At 64.0% G+C, this 15,425-nt stretch overlaps 3 protein-coding genes across 8 annotated transcripts; 2 read left to right on the top strand and 1 right to left on the bottom strand.

The window, feature by feature from the left end:
• Nucleotides 1–343: 343 nt before the first annotated feature.
• On the bottom strand, nucleotides 344–5,276 carry chpf2 (chondroitin polymerizing factor 2). Its single transcript, XM_088401538.1, has 4 exons — nucleotides 3,424–5,276; nucleotides 2,409–2,973; nucleotides 2,152–2,334; nucleotides 344–2,004 (listed from the first exon to the last, which is right to left on the bottom strand). The coding sequence occupies exons 1-4, from the start codon at nucleotides 3,711–3,713 to the stop codon at nucleotides 760–762; spliced, it is 2,283 nt and encodes a 760-aa protein (XP_088257664.1). The 5' UTR covers nucleotides 3,714–5,276; the 3' UTR covers nucleotides 344–759.
• On the top strand, nucleotides 4,021–8,857 carry abcf2b (ATP binding cassette subfamily F member 2b). 2 transcript variants are annotated; one of them, XM_088401539.1, is made up of 15 exons: nucleotides 4,021–4,364; nucleotides 5,429–5,585; nucleotides 5,639–5,851; nucleotides 5,921–6,103; nucleotides 6,172–6,343; nucleotides 6,412–6,507; nucleotides 6,576–6,678; nucleotides 7,115–7,210; nucleotides 7,306–7,425; nucleotides 7,493–7,582; nucleotides 7,668–7,778; nucleotides 7,894–7,956; nucleotides 8,028–8,156; nucleotides 8,226–8,429; nucleotides 8,542–8,857. In XM_088401539.1, exons 2-15 carry the CDS (start codon nucleotides 5,459–5,461, stop codon nucleotides 8,659–8,661), a joined length of 1,827 nt encoding a protein of 608 aa, XP_088257665.1. In that variant the 5' UTR covers nucleotides 4,021–4,364; nucleotides 5,429–5,458; the 3' UTR covers nucleotides 8,662–8,857. The 2 variants fall into 2 exon arrangements, with proteins under 2 accessions (XP_088257665.1, XP_088257666.1); XM_088401540.1 differs by lacking the exon at nucleotides 4,021–4,364 and adding an exon at nucleotides 4,551–5,086.
• A 14-nt stretch (nucleotides 8,858–8,871) lies between these two features.
• ezh2 (enhancer of zeste 2 polycomb repressive complex 2 subunit) lies at nucleotides 8,872–14,573 on the top strand. 5 transcript variants are annotated; one of them, XM_088401534.1, is made up of 18 exons: nucleotides 8,956–9,694; nucleotides 10,642–10,768; nucleotides 10,836–10,964; nucleotides 11,044–11,163; nucleotides 11,517–11,637; nucleotides 11,695–11,953; nucleotides 12,024–12,187; nucleotides 12,266–12,363; nucleotides 12,508–12,706; nucleotides 12,777–12,946; nucleotides 13,017–13,152; nucleotides 13,223–13,348; nucleotides 13,431–13,609; nucleotides 13,796–13,891; nucleotides 13,953–14,034; nucleotides 14,138–14,218; nucleotides 14,283–14,367; nucleotides 14,467–14,573. In XM_088401534.1, the coding sequence occupies exons 1-18, from the start codon at nucleotides 9,096–9,098 to the stop codon at nucleotides 14,525–14,527; spliced, it is 2,832 nt and encodes a 943-aa protein (XP_088257660.1). In that variant the 5' UTR covers nucleotides 8,956–9,095; the 3' UTR covers nucleotides 14,528–14,573. The 5 variants fall into 5 exon arrangements, with proteins under 5 accessions (XP_088257663.1, XP_088257659.1, XP_088257658.1 ...); XM_088401537.1 differs by lacking the exon at nucleotides 8,956–9,694 and adding an exon at nucleotides 8,872–8,927 and having other exon boundaries at nucleotides 12,266–12,706; XM_088401533.1 differs by having other exon boundaries at nucleotides 8,953–9,694; nucleotides 11,517–11,953.
• Nucleotides 14,574–15,425: the final 852 nt, after the last annotated feature.

The following is a 15,425-nucleotide window of genomic DNA, read 5'->3' on the forward strand; positions in this document are numbered from 1 at the left end:
TCCCGCACAAAGTGGGGAGCGCGAAATTTCCGGGGCGTCCGCTGCCAGGAAAAGCAAGCCGGCGCCTTCGCAAGGCGAACAAGCTCCGCACTGTTGCGCCGCTTCGGATGGGGACGGGGGAGGGGGGGGGGGGCCTTCACGCGCTCAAGTAAGCCATTCAACTGTGTTTTGGCAAAGGGGCTGCTCTTGCCCCCGCCAAAACCAAAAGAACATCCAGCATTTCGGCCCGGAATCAGCGGCGCTTGGATCTTAAAAATGTCAATGTACTTTGGAAAACTTGACGCCAAACTTAAAACCAAAGCTGCCCTTTGAAAAGCAGTTAATGACACCACACGTGCAAAAGTTGAAATTTGATCGATTTATTTTGCGACAAAATGGAGACGTGGAACAAACTACCAGAGTGGAAAACGTTGACAAAGAAGAATTTAGCAGCTAAACGAATACGCTAGATCTCACGCCGTAAGCGCAGTACGGCGGATCCGCAGTTTTACGAGCCGCCGGGTGGGGGCGGTATCCCGGTAAACAAAGGGAAGACGCTATCGAAGTAGCGATTTTGGACCGCCGTATTCTTAGGGTCGGGATAACCCTGTTTGCCGAGGCGCGGGCCCGCTCGGTCCGCGCGGGAGTCGCCGTCTGGGCGAGAAATATTTGGAAAGGGTCTACGTAGCACCTTCACGCGCGCGCGGCCCACGCGGAGGACATTTTCCGAGAAATAAGTCTGTGGCCGCGAAGCGGCGGGGAGGGCGTTTTGGGGCGCGCTCAGGCGGCGGGGTCGCCCTGGAAGAGGGCGCGGGCCAAGTGGGCGCGGGAGCCCAGGCCCTCCAGGTTGCTGAGCACGCAGCGGTGGTAGATGTCCTCGCTGAAGCGCGGGTTGCACCGGCGCGGCGCGTAGTCCTGCGCCAGCGCCGGCTCGGCGGCCCGGAAGACGTGCAGGCCCGAGTAGCGCACGAAGACGTCGTAGACGTCCACGCTCTCCAGCAGCTCCTCGTTGTCGGGCGCCTCGGCGGCCATCTTGGCGCGGGCGCCCATGTAGTCGGCGTTGTAGAAGCAGGCCTCGTGGAAGACGCGGCGGTCGAAGCGTCCGGCGTCCGGGTCGGGGCCCTCGCCCCGCGGCCCCGGGGCCACGTCGGGGCTGAAGCGCTGGAAGTGCGCGGGGAAGAAGACCTGCCAGCTGCCGATGGCGTTCATGCGGCAGCGGTTGAGGAAGTCGGCGCCGACCCGGGTCCAGACGCCGGCCAGGAAGAAGAGCGTGTCCACCGGGTGCTTCTTGGAGATGACGTCCATCAGCTTGACCTGCGAGGGCACCTCCGTCTTGACGCTGATCCAGGGGATCTTCAGCTCGCGGTGGCGCCTCTCGGCCTGGCCGATGGCCGCCTTGGCGCCGGCGAAGACGTCCTGCCGGCTGACCCGCTGCGCCTCGAAGGGGTCGTAGACGAAGAGCACCGTCAGCAGCGCGTTGCCCTCGCGGGCGTCCGGGGCGGCCAGGAAGGCCTCCAGGAAGGCGGGCAGCCGCCGGCGCTGCTGGGCCGCCACCGGCAGGATCAGCTGCACCCGCGTGGCCTCCGTCACGTAGGGCATGGGCACGATCTCCACGGCGCTGAGCGGGCGCAGCAGCCGCACCCGCTTGGCCAGGACCCGGCTGCGCCCCTTCTGCGTGTAGGCCTCCAGCGCCAGGTCCAGCACGTACTCCATGCCCCGCGTGGGGTCGAAGCGCCGGTAGCCGTTGAGCAGACGGCGCTTGAGGAAGCGCAGGCGCGGCTGGTAGCGGGCGTTGAGGCGCTCCAGCGCCGTCTCCAGCACGCCCGCCACGTCGGCGCGCTCGGCGCCGCGCAGCTGGCACTTGGGCGCGCCGTCGGCGCAGGCGTGGATGTGCTCCTCGCCGAAGTGCTCCCAGTTGAGCACCTCGAAGCGCGTGCGGGGGCGGAAGGGCGGGGCCACGCCCAGCGGCCAGGTGGCGCCCGCCGCGCCCTCCGGCGTCAGCGCGCTCAGGTTGCTCATCTGCGCCTGCCGGGGGGGGGGGGGGACACCAAGTCAGGGGGGGGGGGACACCAAGTCATCCTCCTTATCAAACGGGGCCCAATAAGCCAGGCTCTTCCGGCGGGAAGCGGCGCCGCGGCTCGTGCGCAAAGAAGGCGGAAATCTTATGGGCACCTGCAGCCGGCGGATCTGCGCGTAGGTCCAGTCCAGCTCGATCTGGCTGAAGCGCTTGTGCAGCCGGTACATGAGGTTGGGCTCGGACACCGGGTGCACGGTCAAGGCCTCCTTGAACTGCGGGCTGTCCTCGCGCTCCGGGTCGGCGTTCTTGGCCAGCTCAAAGTAGCGGTAGGTCACCTCCTGTCGGGAGAGCGGCGGCGGCGGCGAGTCAACTTTTCCGGCGTTCTTCCCCGGGAGGCCGAGCGCGGGCGGACCTGGTGGACCTCGGCGCAGCTGAGGCCCAGGTAGTCCACGATGCAGCGCCCCAGCCACTCGTCGGGCCGCACGCTCAGGATGTCGTTGCGGCAGGCGTCCAGGTGCGGCTGCAGGCGGGCCAGCAGGCCGCGCGACAGCAGGTAGCCGTAGCCGCCGTGGCAGTAGCGGGCCCGGTCCTCGCCGCCGATGAACTCCTCGGCGCGGCCCATGTACAGGTCCTGGCCGGCGCTCAGGCGGGCCGCCAGGGCGGCCAGCCGCCGCGCCCGCACGTAGCTGTCGTCCTGGGCCAGCAGGAACCAGTCGTAGTCGGCGCCGTGCTGCCGGTGCAGGTGGCGCACCGTCTCGTACATCAGCCAGACGGGGCGCTCGTCGCCGTGCGCCACCACCGCCATGCCCGCCGGCGCCTTGCCGCTGCGCAGGCCCGTGAAGTAGAAGGTGCGCGGGAAGTGGTGCGCCGCCGTGCGGTTGAGCGCCACCGCCAGCGTGTTGAGGGTGGCGCGCGACGTCAGCACGCCCACCAGCAGCCGCTCGCGGATGCCCAGCTCCGTCTGGATGTAGCGGCTTCTGCGGGGAGATGGGGGCCGGCTGAGAATCGGGGGAGACGGAGGCATGAGCCGCCTACTGGCCGCTAGTCAGGCAAAAGGTCCCACAAAGGCCCTGCGAAGGGTTAACGCCCATATCGTGGCGCATTGCGACCCAAGGAAAGACGGATCAAACGTTGAGCTGTTTTTGATTCACACCCATCCATCCATTGGGAGAAAATGCTGTTGATGTCGACAGATGAGTGAAGTTTCTACCCCCGCAGACTTTGACGCCGCCTAGTGGCGCGGCTGTGCAATTACGCCCGGTTCCTGGAGGGGCCCCCCTGATTTGAAACAAAAGAAACTATACCTCCCCCCCATCCGCGAGTTGCCCGGACCTGATCTCGACCAATCGGGGCGGCGCTGTTGTATTACCTGGTCTTCTATGACGTCACGCGACGCCACCACCCACAAGGACGCGTCCCCTCCCTACCTGAGGACCTTCTTGTGCTGCTGCCCGGGGTCCTTGCGGTAGGGGACGATGCGCGGCTGGAAGTCGTCGTCGTCGCCGCCGCCGCCGCCGCCGCCGCCGCCGGGCTCCCCGCGAGCGTCGCTTCGGCCCGCGTTAAGCTCGCCGCCGCGGGCCAGCTCGTCCCCGCACGCGTCCTCCGCGTCCCCCCGCGTCCACGACACCATCAGCAAGCTCAGGCTGCAGCCCAGCGACATCCCGAGCAGCAGCGGCAAAGCGGGCCGGAACACGGCCAGCAAAGTCCAAATTCGCATGTTTCTTTCTTTTATTGTAGCCGCGCGCAAAACAAAACAAAAAAAAATGCTCGCCGTCTAAACAACGGAGCCGGTCAGCGCGTCAACGCGACGACATTTGCCGGCCGCCTCGGCTCGGCTCGGCTCGGCTCGGCTCGCCTCATCGTCTGCATCGACGCGCATCCAAAACGGAACACGTCGACCGGACGCGCGAGCAGCATCGCGAGCTTAAGCGAATCGGAGCCGAGAGGACGTCGGCGGACTGCCTCGTCCGCGCCTCACTTCCTTTTCCTTCTTCTTCTTCGTCCGACTTGGCAGGCGCTACCCGGTCTCCCTCCGAGCGAGCGCCGCGGCCCGCTCGGCGGCTCGCCGCTCGCTCGCCCGCTCGCGTCAACGATCGTGAACGCAACCCGCCAGGGTGGGCATAGAATCGAGAGGGGGCGGAAATTGATATTGCGGCTGCGGGCGGCCGTCTTGCTGTTTGGCTCCACCTTAAGTTTTCCCTCGGAGCGTTCGGCAGCGTTATCGCGAGATGGGGGCGGGAACGCCGGCGCGCTCCCCGCCCCTTTGACCATATTCGGCGCGTGTGGCGGTCTGCCGAGCGCCGTCTTCCAGCCGGCAAAGTGGACGCGCGAAGTTGGTGTGCTCCGCAGCCCGCGGAACGGAACCGAGGTGAGATGGCGCCGGCGGCGGCACCGGCGGCACCGGCGTCGCCGTCGCCGAAGCGACGCGGCGTCCTTTGAGGCGGGCCCAGTTGTCGCTTTTCGTCTGCTTCGGAGCCGGTTCGCGGGCCCTTGCGTCATCGCGCCACCTCGGGCCTTTCCGTGGCGGCTGCGGCTACGGCTACGGCTAGGGCTACGGCTAGGGCTACGGCTAGCCTCGGCTTAGCTTAGCATCGCTCGGCTCGGCGCGGCGCGGCTTCGGGGGCGACGGGGAGTCGCGCCGGGAGACTTCGCCGCTCGTCCCGCCCGGCGGCGGCACACCACCTCGTCAGCCAGCCGCCTGGCCGCTCGACGGATGCGCCTTTTGCTTTGGCGCCTTGAACGCTAGCCTCGTCACGCTAGGCTAAGCGGCTACATGTGGGCTAGCGCGGGGACGAGCAACGTGCGAGCAGCCGGGACGCCGAGCCTACGTTTCGGGATGAAGGCCTTGGTCCGTCCCATCACCAACGCGGTGACATTGTTCGGGGCCCGAAAGCCTCCCGGTGACGACACGCTGACGTTCCCTAGACAACGAGGACGCGTGGCAAAGTCCGGCTGAGATGCCTTCGGTCGGGTCCGGCCATTAGCGATTTCCTGCTTAGCGCTCCCGGTGTGAAGTCGAGAAGCCGCGACCTTGTTCTCGTTCGGCCCGGCCCGGCCCGAGTTTGGGACGAACGGCCTTATTTGCACAAGGTTGGTATGGCTTGCCCGACGCCGACGACTAAATGAAGTTGGGCTTCCAAGGCTTCGGAGAAAGCCGGGCGAAAAAGAACAAACTCGCGAGAATGATGGGGAAGCCAACAGGCAGGTGATGGGACGAGGTTTCGTTTGCCGCAGACACGCCGAGCATAGGACGCAGCCCTCTTTGAGGCGCGCGTTTTCCCCGGCGGGGCACCGATTCGGCGATCCGCCGAGCCGGCCCGCCTGGGACCAACGCGCGCCCGACCCGGGCGCGGAGCGCCGAGGCGACGGCGGGACTCGGACCCCGGCGTCCTTTTCGAGCGCTTCCGACCCTCGGCGCCTCTGTGCTTTCAGCGGAGAGGCCCTCAGCGACGGAGCGCAGCCATGCCTTCGGATTTAGCCAAAAAGAAGGCGGCCAAGAAGAAGGAGGCCGCCAAGGCCCGGCAGCGCAGCAAGAAGCCCGAGGAGCTCAACGGCGAGGGCGACGCCGCCGACGGAGCCGTCGCCAACGGTAAGCCCGCCGACGCCAAGCCCCCCGGCGCCGCTGAGCCCTTGGGATCGCAGGCGCGGACGCCCTGAGCAAGGAGCTGGACGAGTTTGAGCTGGCCAAGACGGAGGCGCGCGCCGTGACGGGCGTGCTGGCCTCGCACCCCAACAGCACCGACGTGCACATCGGCAGCCTGTCGCTCACCTTCCACGGCCAGGAGCTGCTGGCGGACACCAGCCTGGAGCTCAACTCGGGCCGGCGCTACGGTCTCATCGGCCTCAACGGCACAGGTGGGCGCGCGCGGCCGACGGCAAATTGGCGGAGCTGACGGCGGGCTCTTCCCCGTCGGCGCGGGGCAGGAAAGTCCATGCTGCTGTCGGCCATCGGCCACCGCGAAGTCCCCATCCCGGAGCATATCGACATCTACCACCTGACCCGGGAGATGGCGCCCAGCGACAAGACGGCGCTGCACTGCGTCATGGAAGTGGACGAGCAGAGGATCATGCTGGAGAAGGAGGCGGAGCGGCTGGCGCACGAAGACTGTAGGGCGCCGCCCGGCCCGGCCCGGCCCGGCCCGGCTCCGGCCTAACCCTTCCTCGTCTTCCCTCAGCCGAGTGCGAGAAGCTGATGGAGCTGTACGAGCGGCTGGAGGAGCTGGACGCCGACAAGGCGGAGGTGCGGGCCTCGCGCATCCTGCACGGCCTGGGCTTCAGCGCCGCCATGCAGCACAAGAAGCTGAAGGACTTCAGCGGAGGATGGCGGATGCGCGTGGCCCTGGCCAGGTCCGCCGACGCCGCCGGCCCTCCCGCCCGAGGCGCGAGCCGCCCGCTCAACCTCGCGTTTCTCGCAGAGCCCTCTTCATCAAGCCCTTCATGCTCCTGCTGGACGAGCCCACCAACCACCTGGACCTGGACGCCTGCGTGTGGCTGGAAGAGGAGCTCAAATCGTAAGTTGGGCGGGCCGCGGGCGGGCGGGCGGGCCGCCAAGCTCACCTCCCCGTCTCCCCTCCGCCAGCTTCAAACGCATCCTGGTGCTCATCTCGCACTCGCAAGACTTCCTGAACGGAGTGTGCACCAACATCATCCACCTGCATCAGAAGAAGCTCAAGTACTACACGGTGAGCTCCAGCGAGGCCTCCGTTGCCGTTCGGACACGGAAACGGGCATCCGTTTGCATTTTTCATCCCCGATCCATTCCCCTCGCTTTATTTTGGCATTCAAGAGTTTTTTCGGCCGTATGCGTTGTAGCGCCGCACAATGGAATTCTTCATTCTGTTCGCTTCCCTGAGCGGATCTACAATCCACACAATAGACATAATAATAAAGTAGGCAATACAAAAACTGATAAGGAAATGAGGGCAGTGATTTTGAAGCCCTAGTAAAGGACTACGTCCTATGATGGGGCAGATGGCGTGGAAAAACTATGTCGTTCGTATAAGGTGGATAGCGCAAAACGTTCTCGACTGCTTTTGCCGCCTGCTCCGCTTGCGGGCCGCCGATCCGCGGGTCTCGAGTTGGGCGCTCGCGATCCAACGTTTGTTTGCGTGGGCGCAGGGCAACTACGACCAGTACGTGAAGACCAGGGAGGAGCTGGAGGAGAACCAGATGAAGCGCTTCAACTGGGAGCAGGACCAGATCGCGCACATGAAGGTAAGGGGCCCGGCCCGGCCCGGCCCGGCTTGGCCCGGCCCGCCGTCGGCGCCGGCCCGGGAGGCAAATGAAAAGCGGGGTCCCGCTCCCCTCAGAACTACATCGCCCGGTTCGGCCACGGCTCGGCCAAGCTGGCGCGCCAGGCGCAGAGCAAAGAGAAGACGCTGCAGAAGATGGTGGCCTCGGGCCTGACTGAAAAAGTGGTCAATGACAAGGTACCGGGAGTCCCCCGCTGCCTCTCCAGGGGCCCGGCGCCGACCGTCTTTTGTCCCCTTTGCGCAGACGCTGTCATTTTATTTTCCTCCCTGTGGGAAGATCCCTCCTCCTGTTATCATGGTTCAGAACGTGAGCTTCAGGTACAGCGACAACACGGTGAGTTGCGAGAAAATGCTGCTGCATTGCAGACCCCCCCACCCCCACCCCCCCTTCTCACGCCGGCCGCCCGTCTGGCGCGCAGCCGCACATATACAAGAACCTGGAGTTCGGCATCGACTTGGACACCCGCGTGGCGCTGGTGGGGCCCAACGGCGCCGGCAAGTCCACCTTGCTCAAGCTGCTCATGGGAGAGGTAGGGCCTCGGTTTTTCTCTTTTCTCGCGACAACTTGGAAACGTCCCGATCAAAGCACGAGCGACGGCGCTTCGGCCGACGTTGATTTTGTTTGCGTTTTTTTCTTGCGCGCAGCTGCTCCCTACAGACGGCATGATCCGCAAACATTCTCACGTCAAGATCGGCAGGTACCACCAGGTAGGAAGAGGAAGGCGCGGCGGGCCGGCGGGCGGGCGGGCGAGCAAGCGTTTGAGCCCTTGCGCCTTTAGCACCTGACGGAGCAGCTGGAACTGGACCTGTCGCCCTTGGAGTACATGATGAAGTGCTTCCCCGAGATCAAGGAGAAGGAGGAGATGCGCAAGATCATCGGCCGCTACGGCCTGACGGGGAAGCAGCAGGTGCGAGGCGGCCTTTGGGCGCCCCCGCCTTTTGGGCGCCCCCGCTGACGGCCTTTGGGCGCCCCCCAGGTGAGCCCCATCCGCAACCTGTCGGACGGGCAGAAGTGCCGCGTGTGCTTCGCCTGGCTGGCCTGGCAGAACCCGCACATGCTGTTCCTGGACGAGCCCACCAACCACCTGGACATCGAGACCATCGACGCGCTGGCCGAGGCCGTCAACGACTTCGACGGCGGCGTCATGCTGGTCAGCCACGACTTCCGCCTCATCCAGCAGGTCGGACAACCGGGCTTGCCTTTGTTTTGTTTATTTGCGGGGGGGGGGGGGGGGGGGCGCTTCCTCCGAGCGTCCGGGGCCGGGCTGAAGGTGCGCTCTGCGGCGCCGGCAGGTGGCCCAGGAAATCTGGGTGTGCGAGAAGCAGACCATCACCAAGTGGAAGCGCGACATCCTGGCCTACAAGGAGCACTTGAAGTCCAAAATCGAGAAGCAGCAAGCGCACGACATCTAACGGCGTCCCTTCTCCGCTCGGACCGGGCCCTCCCGACTTTGCGCGTTGTCCCGCCCGTCGCCCGCCCTTCCGTCGGGCTGCTTTTATGTCCTATTTAAAAGTTGGGCCTTTCTTTCCATGTCAAAGCAGAAATTCGACTTTATTTAACAGTGTCACGCAATAAAGGTTCAAGTGAATAAACGCAACGTGGGCAAAAGCGCGGCTCTTTTTCTTGGGTTTTGTCACCGCTGGAGGAGGTAAAGGTGACCGCGCGCACAACACAAGACGTAAGCCGTCTCGACGCGAGAGTGACACGAATACTCCGACGGGCCTTTGTGCTTTGCCCGCGTCCGCTAGGGTGAAAAGGCAGTCGTCAAGCGCCGTTGCAAAGGGCGGCTTGCTCAGTCGGGCGATGAAATGCTACGTTGACGCCAACCGAAAATGGAAATGTCCCGATGAGCGTCCTCGAGGGGCGGGCTTGGGTCAACTTGGCGAACCGCGTCGTTCGACGGGACGCGTATCCCAAAAGCGATCGCGACGGACCGTATCGAGCGGCGAGCATTGACCTCATTGCCGCAATACAAAGGTTACGCCGCCGAACGGAACGGGCGGCCGCCGTCATTGCCGCAATACAGAGGTTACGCCGCCGAACGGAACGGGCGGCCGCCGTCGAGCGCGACAGGTGTCGAAGCGTACTTTTTGCCAAGCGTAGAAATTCATCCCTCGTTCGATTGAACAAAGGGAACCTGTCCACATGGCCCCCGGCGGCTCGCGAGCTCGCGTTGGCTGACACCTTGAAGCGAGCGGCCTATCGCGTCGCGCGACGCTGGGCTGGTCGAACGTCGGCGCTTGTGATTGGCCCGCGCGTTTGGCGCCTCTTGAATCCGCCGCCGCCGCCGCAGTCGCGAGGGGAGAGCCAGACGGCCGAAGCGAAGGGGGTCTCCTTTGCAGAAGAAAGTCGGCTCGCAGCGTCTCGTCGCCGTCGAGCGGAAACGGCGTCAACACACCGCCGACACACCGGCAACACGCCGCGGACCTGCGCTGAAGACGACAAGTTGGTGTCCCGCCGACGCGAAAGCGCCTCCTCTTCCTCGGCTAACTTCGCTAGCGCGTCGGCTAGCTAGCTAGTAGCCGGCTAGTAGCCGGCTAGCCAGAGCGCCTTTTGTGCCCGGGAACTTGTCGGCAGCTAGCGAAGTAGCTAAGCCGAGTGACTTTGTGCTTTCGGATCCGCGCAACTAGCGCAACCTGTCCACATGGCCCCCGAGGGCGCTAGTTGCGCCGCTCTCGTCGCTTAACGGTTTCGCCGAGCGCCGGGGGAAGTTGCTCGTCGGTCCGCTCGCAAGCCGCCCCCGCTCTCGCGTTTCGCCTCCATTAATTTGCGCGTCGAACCGAGGCCAACTTCCTGTCAAGTGAAAATCCGTCAGAGCGCGACGTCGTCAATCGTTTTCCGACCCGGCGTAGTCACGCAGCCGCTCGCGTTTCCTCGTCGAGTCGAGTCGAGTCGAGTCTTCTCCTACCACGGCGCACTTGTCGATGACGACCTAGGATTTGTGCTCGATGGAAAGCTTGCATTTTCCCGTTCTCTCGACTTCGTTTTCGCGACAGCAAAAATGCTTTACTGTTTTAGTCCCAGCTGGCTTACGTCACGCGCCGGAAACGAAACTATGTTTCTGTCACGCGCGGAGCGCTCTGGACTATTTATGCAGAACCGCGTTGGAACGCCGCACCGAGGCAACAGTAACATGCCCGATTGCATTTACCGGCGGCCGGCAATATCGCGATCCAAACTGGAAATCCGTCTCTCGTCTCCCTTTGCGTGCTCGGAATCGACGTCCCGGCGGCCTCCGTTTAAAAACCGAGATTTGCGGTACGTCGCCGCCCGGGGTCGGGCGGCCGAGGGCGATCGAAAGCCGCGCGGCGCCGGGATGGCGGCGCCCGGGTCGCGCCTTCGGCCGACGCTCGGTCCCGCCCGACTGACGGCGAGCCGCTTTGCGTCCGCAGCGCCGCCGCCATGGTGCTGACCGGCAAGCGCTCGGAGAAAGGCCCCGCCCGCTGGAAGAGGAGAGTCAAGTCGGAGTACATGAGGCTGCGGCAGCTCAAGCGCTTCAGGCGGGCCGACGAGGTCAAGGTGGGCCGGCCGCTCGGCCCCCCGGGCTCGCCGTCCGTCCCCTGACGTCCGGCCGGCCTCTTTTCAGACCATGTTCAACAGCAACCGGCAGAAGATCCTGGAGCGCACCGACATCTTGAACCAGGAGTGGAAGACGCGGCGCATCCAGCCCGTCCACGTCATGACGTCGGTCGGCTCGCTCAGGGGCACGCGAGAGGTCGCCGCCCGCCGCCGTTAGGGCCGAGACGTGCCCGGGATACTACGGCGCCATGAACTTTGGTTGTTTTTGCGGGCAGTGCGCGGTGGACAGCGGCTTCTCCGAGTTCCCGCGGCAGGTGATCCCCCTGAAGACGCTCAACGCCGTGGCCTCCATCCCGGTCATGTACTCGTGGTCGCCGCTGCAGCAGAACTTCATGGTGGGCCCGACACCTCCTCGCCTCTCCCTCGACAGCGGCGCGGCGCTCGCGCCCGCGTCCCCGTCGCCGTGCCGCGTTCGCGCCGCAGGGCTTAATGCTCATTTCAGATCCTCCCCTTTATTTTTGGCGTTTGGCCGCAGCGACCGAAGCCGATCCGAGAGGATCCGTCGGGTTTTCGGAACGGAAGCTTTTTCCAAACCGAAAAAGCTTTCGGCCTCGGGCCGTACGCCGGACGGAAGTAGCCGTTATTTGGGAACCTCGGGCACCCGAATCCGGATGGGGTCGCTTGAGCCCGCCGCGCGAACGCGGAAATCGGAGGTCGGGTTTGAAAGCGGCCGCCCGCGTCCCGTCAGGTGGAGGACGAGACGGTGCTGTACAACATCCCCTACATGGGAGACGAGATCCTGGACCAGGACGGCACCTTCATCGAGGAGCTCATCAAGAACTACGACGGGAAGGTCCACGGAGACAGAGGTGGGCGCGCCGGCCGGCCTTCGGGAGCGCGGGGCGTGACCGGGTTTGGCGCCGCAGAGTGCGGCTTCATCAACGACGAGATCTTCGTGGAGTTGGTGGGCTCGCTGGCGCAGTACAGCGACAACGACGACGACGAGGAGGACGAGCGCGACTTCAAGACGGAGGCGGCGCGCGGCGGGCGGGACGCCGCTCTCGGCGGGGGTGAGCGCGGCCCCGCCCTGGCGCTCGGCGGCAAGAGGTTCCCGGCGGACAAGATCTTCGAAGCCATCTCGGCCATGTTCCCCGACAAAGGATCCACCGAGGAGCTGAAAGAGAAGTACGCGCCTCGGCCGTTTGTTTTCTTCCTTCCCGCCGGCCTCGGTCCAACGCGCCGCGCCCGACGTCAGGTACAAGGAGCTGACGCAGCAGCAGCTCCCGGGCGCCCTGCCCCCCGAATGCACGCCCAACATCGACGGCCCCAACGCGCGCTCGGTGCAGCGCGAGCAGAGCCTGCACTCCTTCCACACGCTCTTCTGCAGACGTTGCTTCAAGTACGACTGCTTCCTCCACCGTGAGCGTCCGCCGCCGCCCCGCCCCGCCCCGCCGCCGTCGGCCGCCGCCTCACGCCCGTGTCCCCCGCCTCCTCCAGCCTTCCACGCCACGCCCAACACGTACAAGCGCAAGAACCTGGAGAACCTGGAGGAGGGCAAGCCCTGCGGCCCGGACTGTTACATGACGCTGGCGCAGGTGAGCGCCGCCCTTTGCGGACGGGGCGGGGCGGGGCGGGCCGCCCGCCGACTCGCCTCCCGAGCTTCGGGGCTCCCCGCCCGTCTCGAGGGGACGCCGTACCCGCCGCGCTTTGAAAGCCGACCCGCGCCGCCCGCCTTTCAGGACGACTACGCCGGCGGGGCGGCGGAGCGCGCCAAGACGCCCTGCAAGCGCGGGGCGGGGCGGCGGCGCGGGCGTCTGCCCGACGGCGCCGGCCGACCCGGGACGCCCGCCGCCCTCTCCTCGGAGGCCAAAGACACGGACAGCGAGGGCGGCGGAGACGAGGAGGACGAGGACGGGAAGGACGACGGCAGCGGCTCAGGTGGCGCGCCCTTCGCCGCCCTTCGCCGCCCGCGCCCTTCGCCGGCCCTCACGGGCGCGTGCGCTCGCAGAGTGCCGCTCCGGCTGTCAGACGCCCGTCAAGCTCAAGCTGAAGCTTCCCGCCGGCCGGGCGCCCGAGTGGAGCGGCGCCGACGCCTCGCTCTTCCGCGTTCTCATCGGGACCTACTACGACAACTACTGCGCCATCGCCAAACTCATCGGGACCAAGACGTGCCGGCAGGTGAGCGCCCGGCCCGGCCCGGTCCCCGCCGCTCGCTCGGGACCTCCGTTGACGCCGGCCGCCGTCTCAGGTGTACGAGTTCCGGGTCAAAGAGTCCAGCATCATCTCGCGCGCTCCCGCCGAAGACGAGGACACGCCCCCCAGGAAGAAGAAGAGGAAACACCGGCTTTGGGCCACGCACTGCCGCAAGATCCAGCTTAAGAAAGGTGGGTCGCGCGCGGCGCGCTCGGCCGGCCGGCCGGCTGACCGGCTCCGGCCCCGCCCTCCCGCCCGCAGACGGCTCGTCCAATCACGTGTACAACTACCAGCCGTGCGACCACCCCAGGCAGCCCTGCGACTCGTCCTGTCCCTGCGTCACCGCCCAGAACTTCTGCGAGAAATTCTGCCAGTGCAGCTCGGAGTGTAGGAAGCGGCGCGGCGCTGCGCCGCGGCGGCCCAAAGCGCCTGACGTCACTCGCCCCGCCCCCCCCGCCTCGCCTCGCAGGCCAGAACCGTTTCCCGGGCTGCCGCTGCAAAGCCCAGTGCAACACCAAGCAGTGCCCGTGCTACCTGGCCGTCCGCGAGTGCGACCCCGACCTCTGCCTCACCTGCGGCGCCGCCGAGCACTGGGACAGCAAGAACGTCTCCTGCAAGAACTGCTCCATCCAGAGGGGCGCCAAGAAGGTGAGCCGCCGGATACGGACGCCCCTTTTTTCTTTTGATTTGGCCCAAAAACGAAAGCCCGAGCCGTCTTCTCCGTGCCGATCGCTCGTTTCCGCGCCGGTAACGTCGGCGCTCGCCCCGGCGATGCCATCCTCCCCTCCCGCCGGTTCCGGGTCCTCCCTCAACTCGCCTTCCCTGCGCCCGCAGCACCTCCTGCTGGCGCCGTCCGACGTGGCGGGCTGGGGCATCTTCATCAAGGAGCCGGTCCAGAAGAACGAGTTCATCTCCGAGTACTGCGGCGAGGTAGGGGGGGGGGGTTAGGGTTAGGGTCGGCCGGCCGGCGTCTCAGCGCCTCCTCTTTCAGATCATCTCCCAGGACGAGGCGGACCGGCGGGGAAAGGTCTACGACAAGTACATGTGCAGCTTCCTCTTCAACCTCAACAACGGCAAGGACCCCCCCACAGACACACACACACAAAGAGGAGCCGGCCCCGGGCCCCAGGCCCCGGGCCCCGGGCCCCCGCCTGAGCTCGGCTTTTTCTTTTGCAGACTTTGTTGTGGACGCCACTCGCAAAGGCAACAAGATCCGCTTCGCCAACCACTCGGTCAACCCCAACTGCTACGCCAAAGGTTAGAAGCCCCCCCCGCCCCCCCGAAAGGCGCGGCGCTGACGGGCGCGCGCTCCTTTGCCCAGTGATGATGGTGAACGGCGACCACAGGATCGGCATCTTCGCCAAGCGCGCCATCCAGACCGGGGAGGAGCTCTTCTTCGACTACAGGTACGGGCAAAATAAGGAGGGGGGGGGGGGGGGCAGCGAGCGAGTTGCCTCCTCGAGCGCTCAAAGAGTATGGCGCCCTTTTTCGCCCTCTCGCTTCAGGTACAGTCAAGCCGACGCCCTCAAGTACGTGGGCATCGAGCGCGAGATGGAGATGGCCTGACCAGAGGCGGGAAAGCGGCCCGGCCTTTCCTTCTGCCCCCCCCCCCCCCCCCCCCCCCCCCCCCCCCCAAAAAAAAAAAAAGTGGTGCTGACTTTGTTTACACGCATTTTGTTTTGATGGCCGCACAATAAATTGGACAGGACATTGCTTTCCTTTGGCTTTTTTTCATGGAACGACAGCACGGCACGGAGGCAAAACTTTTGGGGCTGCAAGAAAAAAATTTTCGGTGGAAAAATAAAAGCCTTACTATACACGTTACTATTTTTTGCCCAAAACAGAATTCAGGAAAAAAAAAACATTTTTTTTTTGCAAAAAAAAAAAGTCCTTCTATAACCTGTTATTTTTCTTCTTTACACTCGTTATTTGAAAAAGAAGCCTTACTGTAGAATGTTGTTTTTTGTGGGAAAAAAAAAGCCTTACTATGGACTTGTTTTTTTTTTTTTTAAAGCCTTACTATAGACTCATTTTTATGAAATAAAGACTTACTATAGACTCGTTTTTTGGCAAAAAAAGCCTTACTATAGACTTCACAAAAAAAGCCTTTACTAAAGACTCGGGGTTTTTTTTGCAAAAAAAAGCCTTACTATAAACGTTTTTGGGTTTTTTTTTCCCCCCAAAAAAAAGCCTTACGATACTGTTGTTTTTTTTGCAAAAAAGTCTTACTATAGACTCGTTTTTTGCGAAAAAAGCCTTACTATAGACTGTCGTGTTTTTTTTTTTTTGCGAAAAAAAGCCTTACTATAAACGTTTTTGGGTTTTTTTTGGAAAAAAAAGCCTTACGATACTGTCGTCTTTTTGCAAAAAAGTCTTATTATAGACTCGTTTTTTGCGAAAAAAAAGTCTTACTATAAACTCGTTTTTTGCGAAAAAAGCCTTACTATAGACTGTCGTGTTTTTT

Source organism: Hippichthys cyanospilos, chromosome 19, assembly GCF_059441005.1.
Source record: "Hippichthys cyanospilos isolate Australia breed blue-spotted pipefish chromosome 19, RoL_Hcya_1.0, whole genome shotgun sequence".
NCBI lineage: Eukaryota > Metazoa > Chordata > Actinopteri > Syngnathiformes > Syngnathidae > Hippichthys > Hippichthys cyanospilos.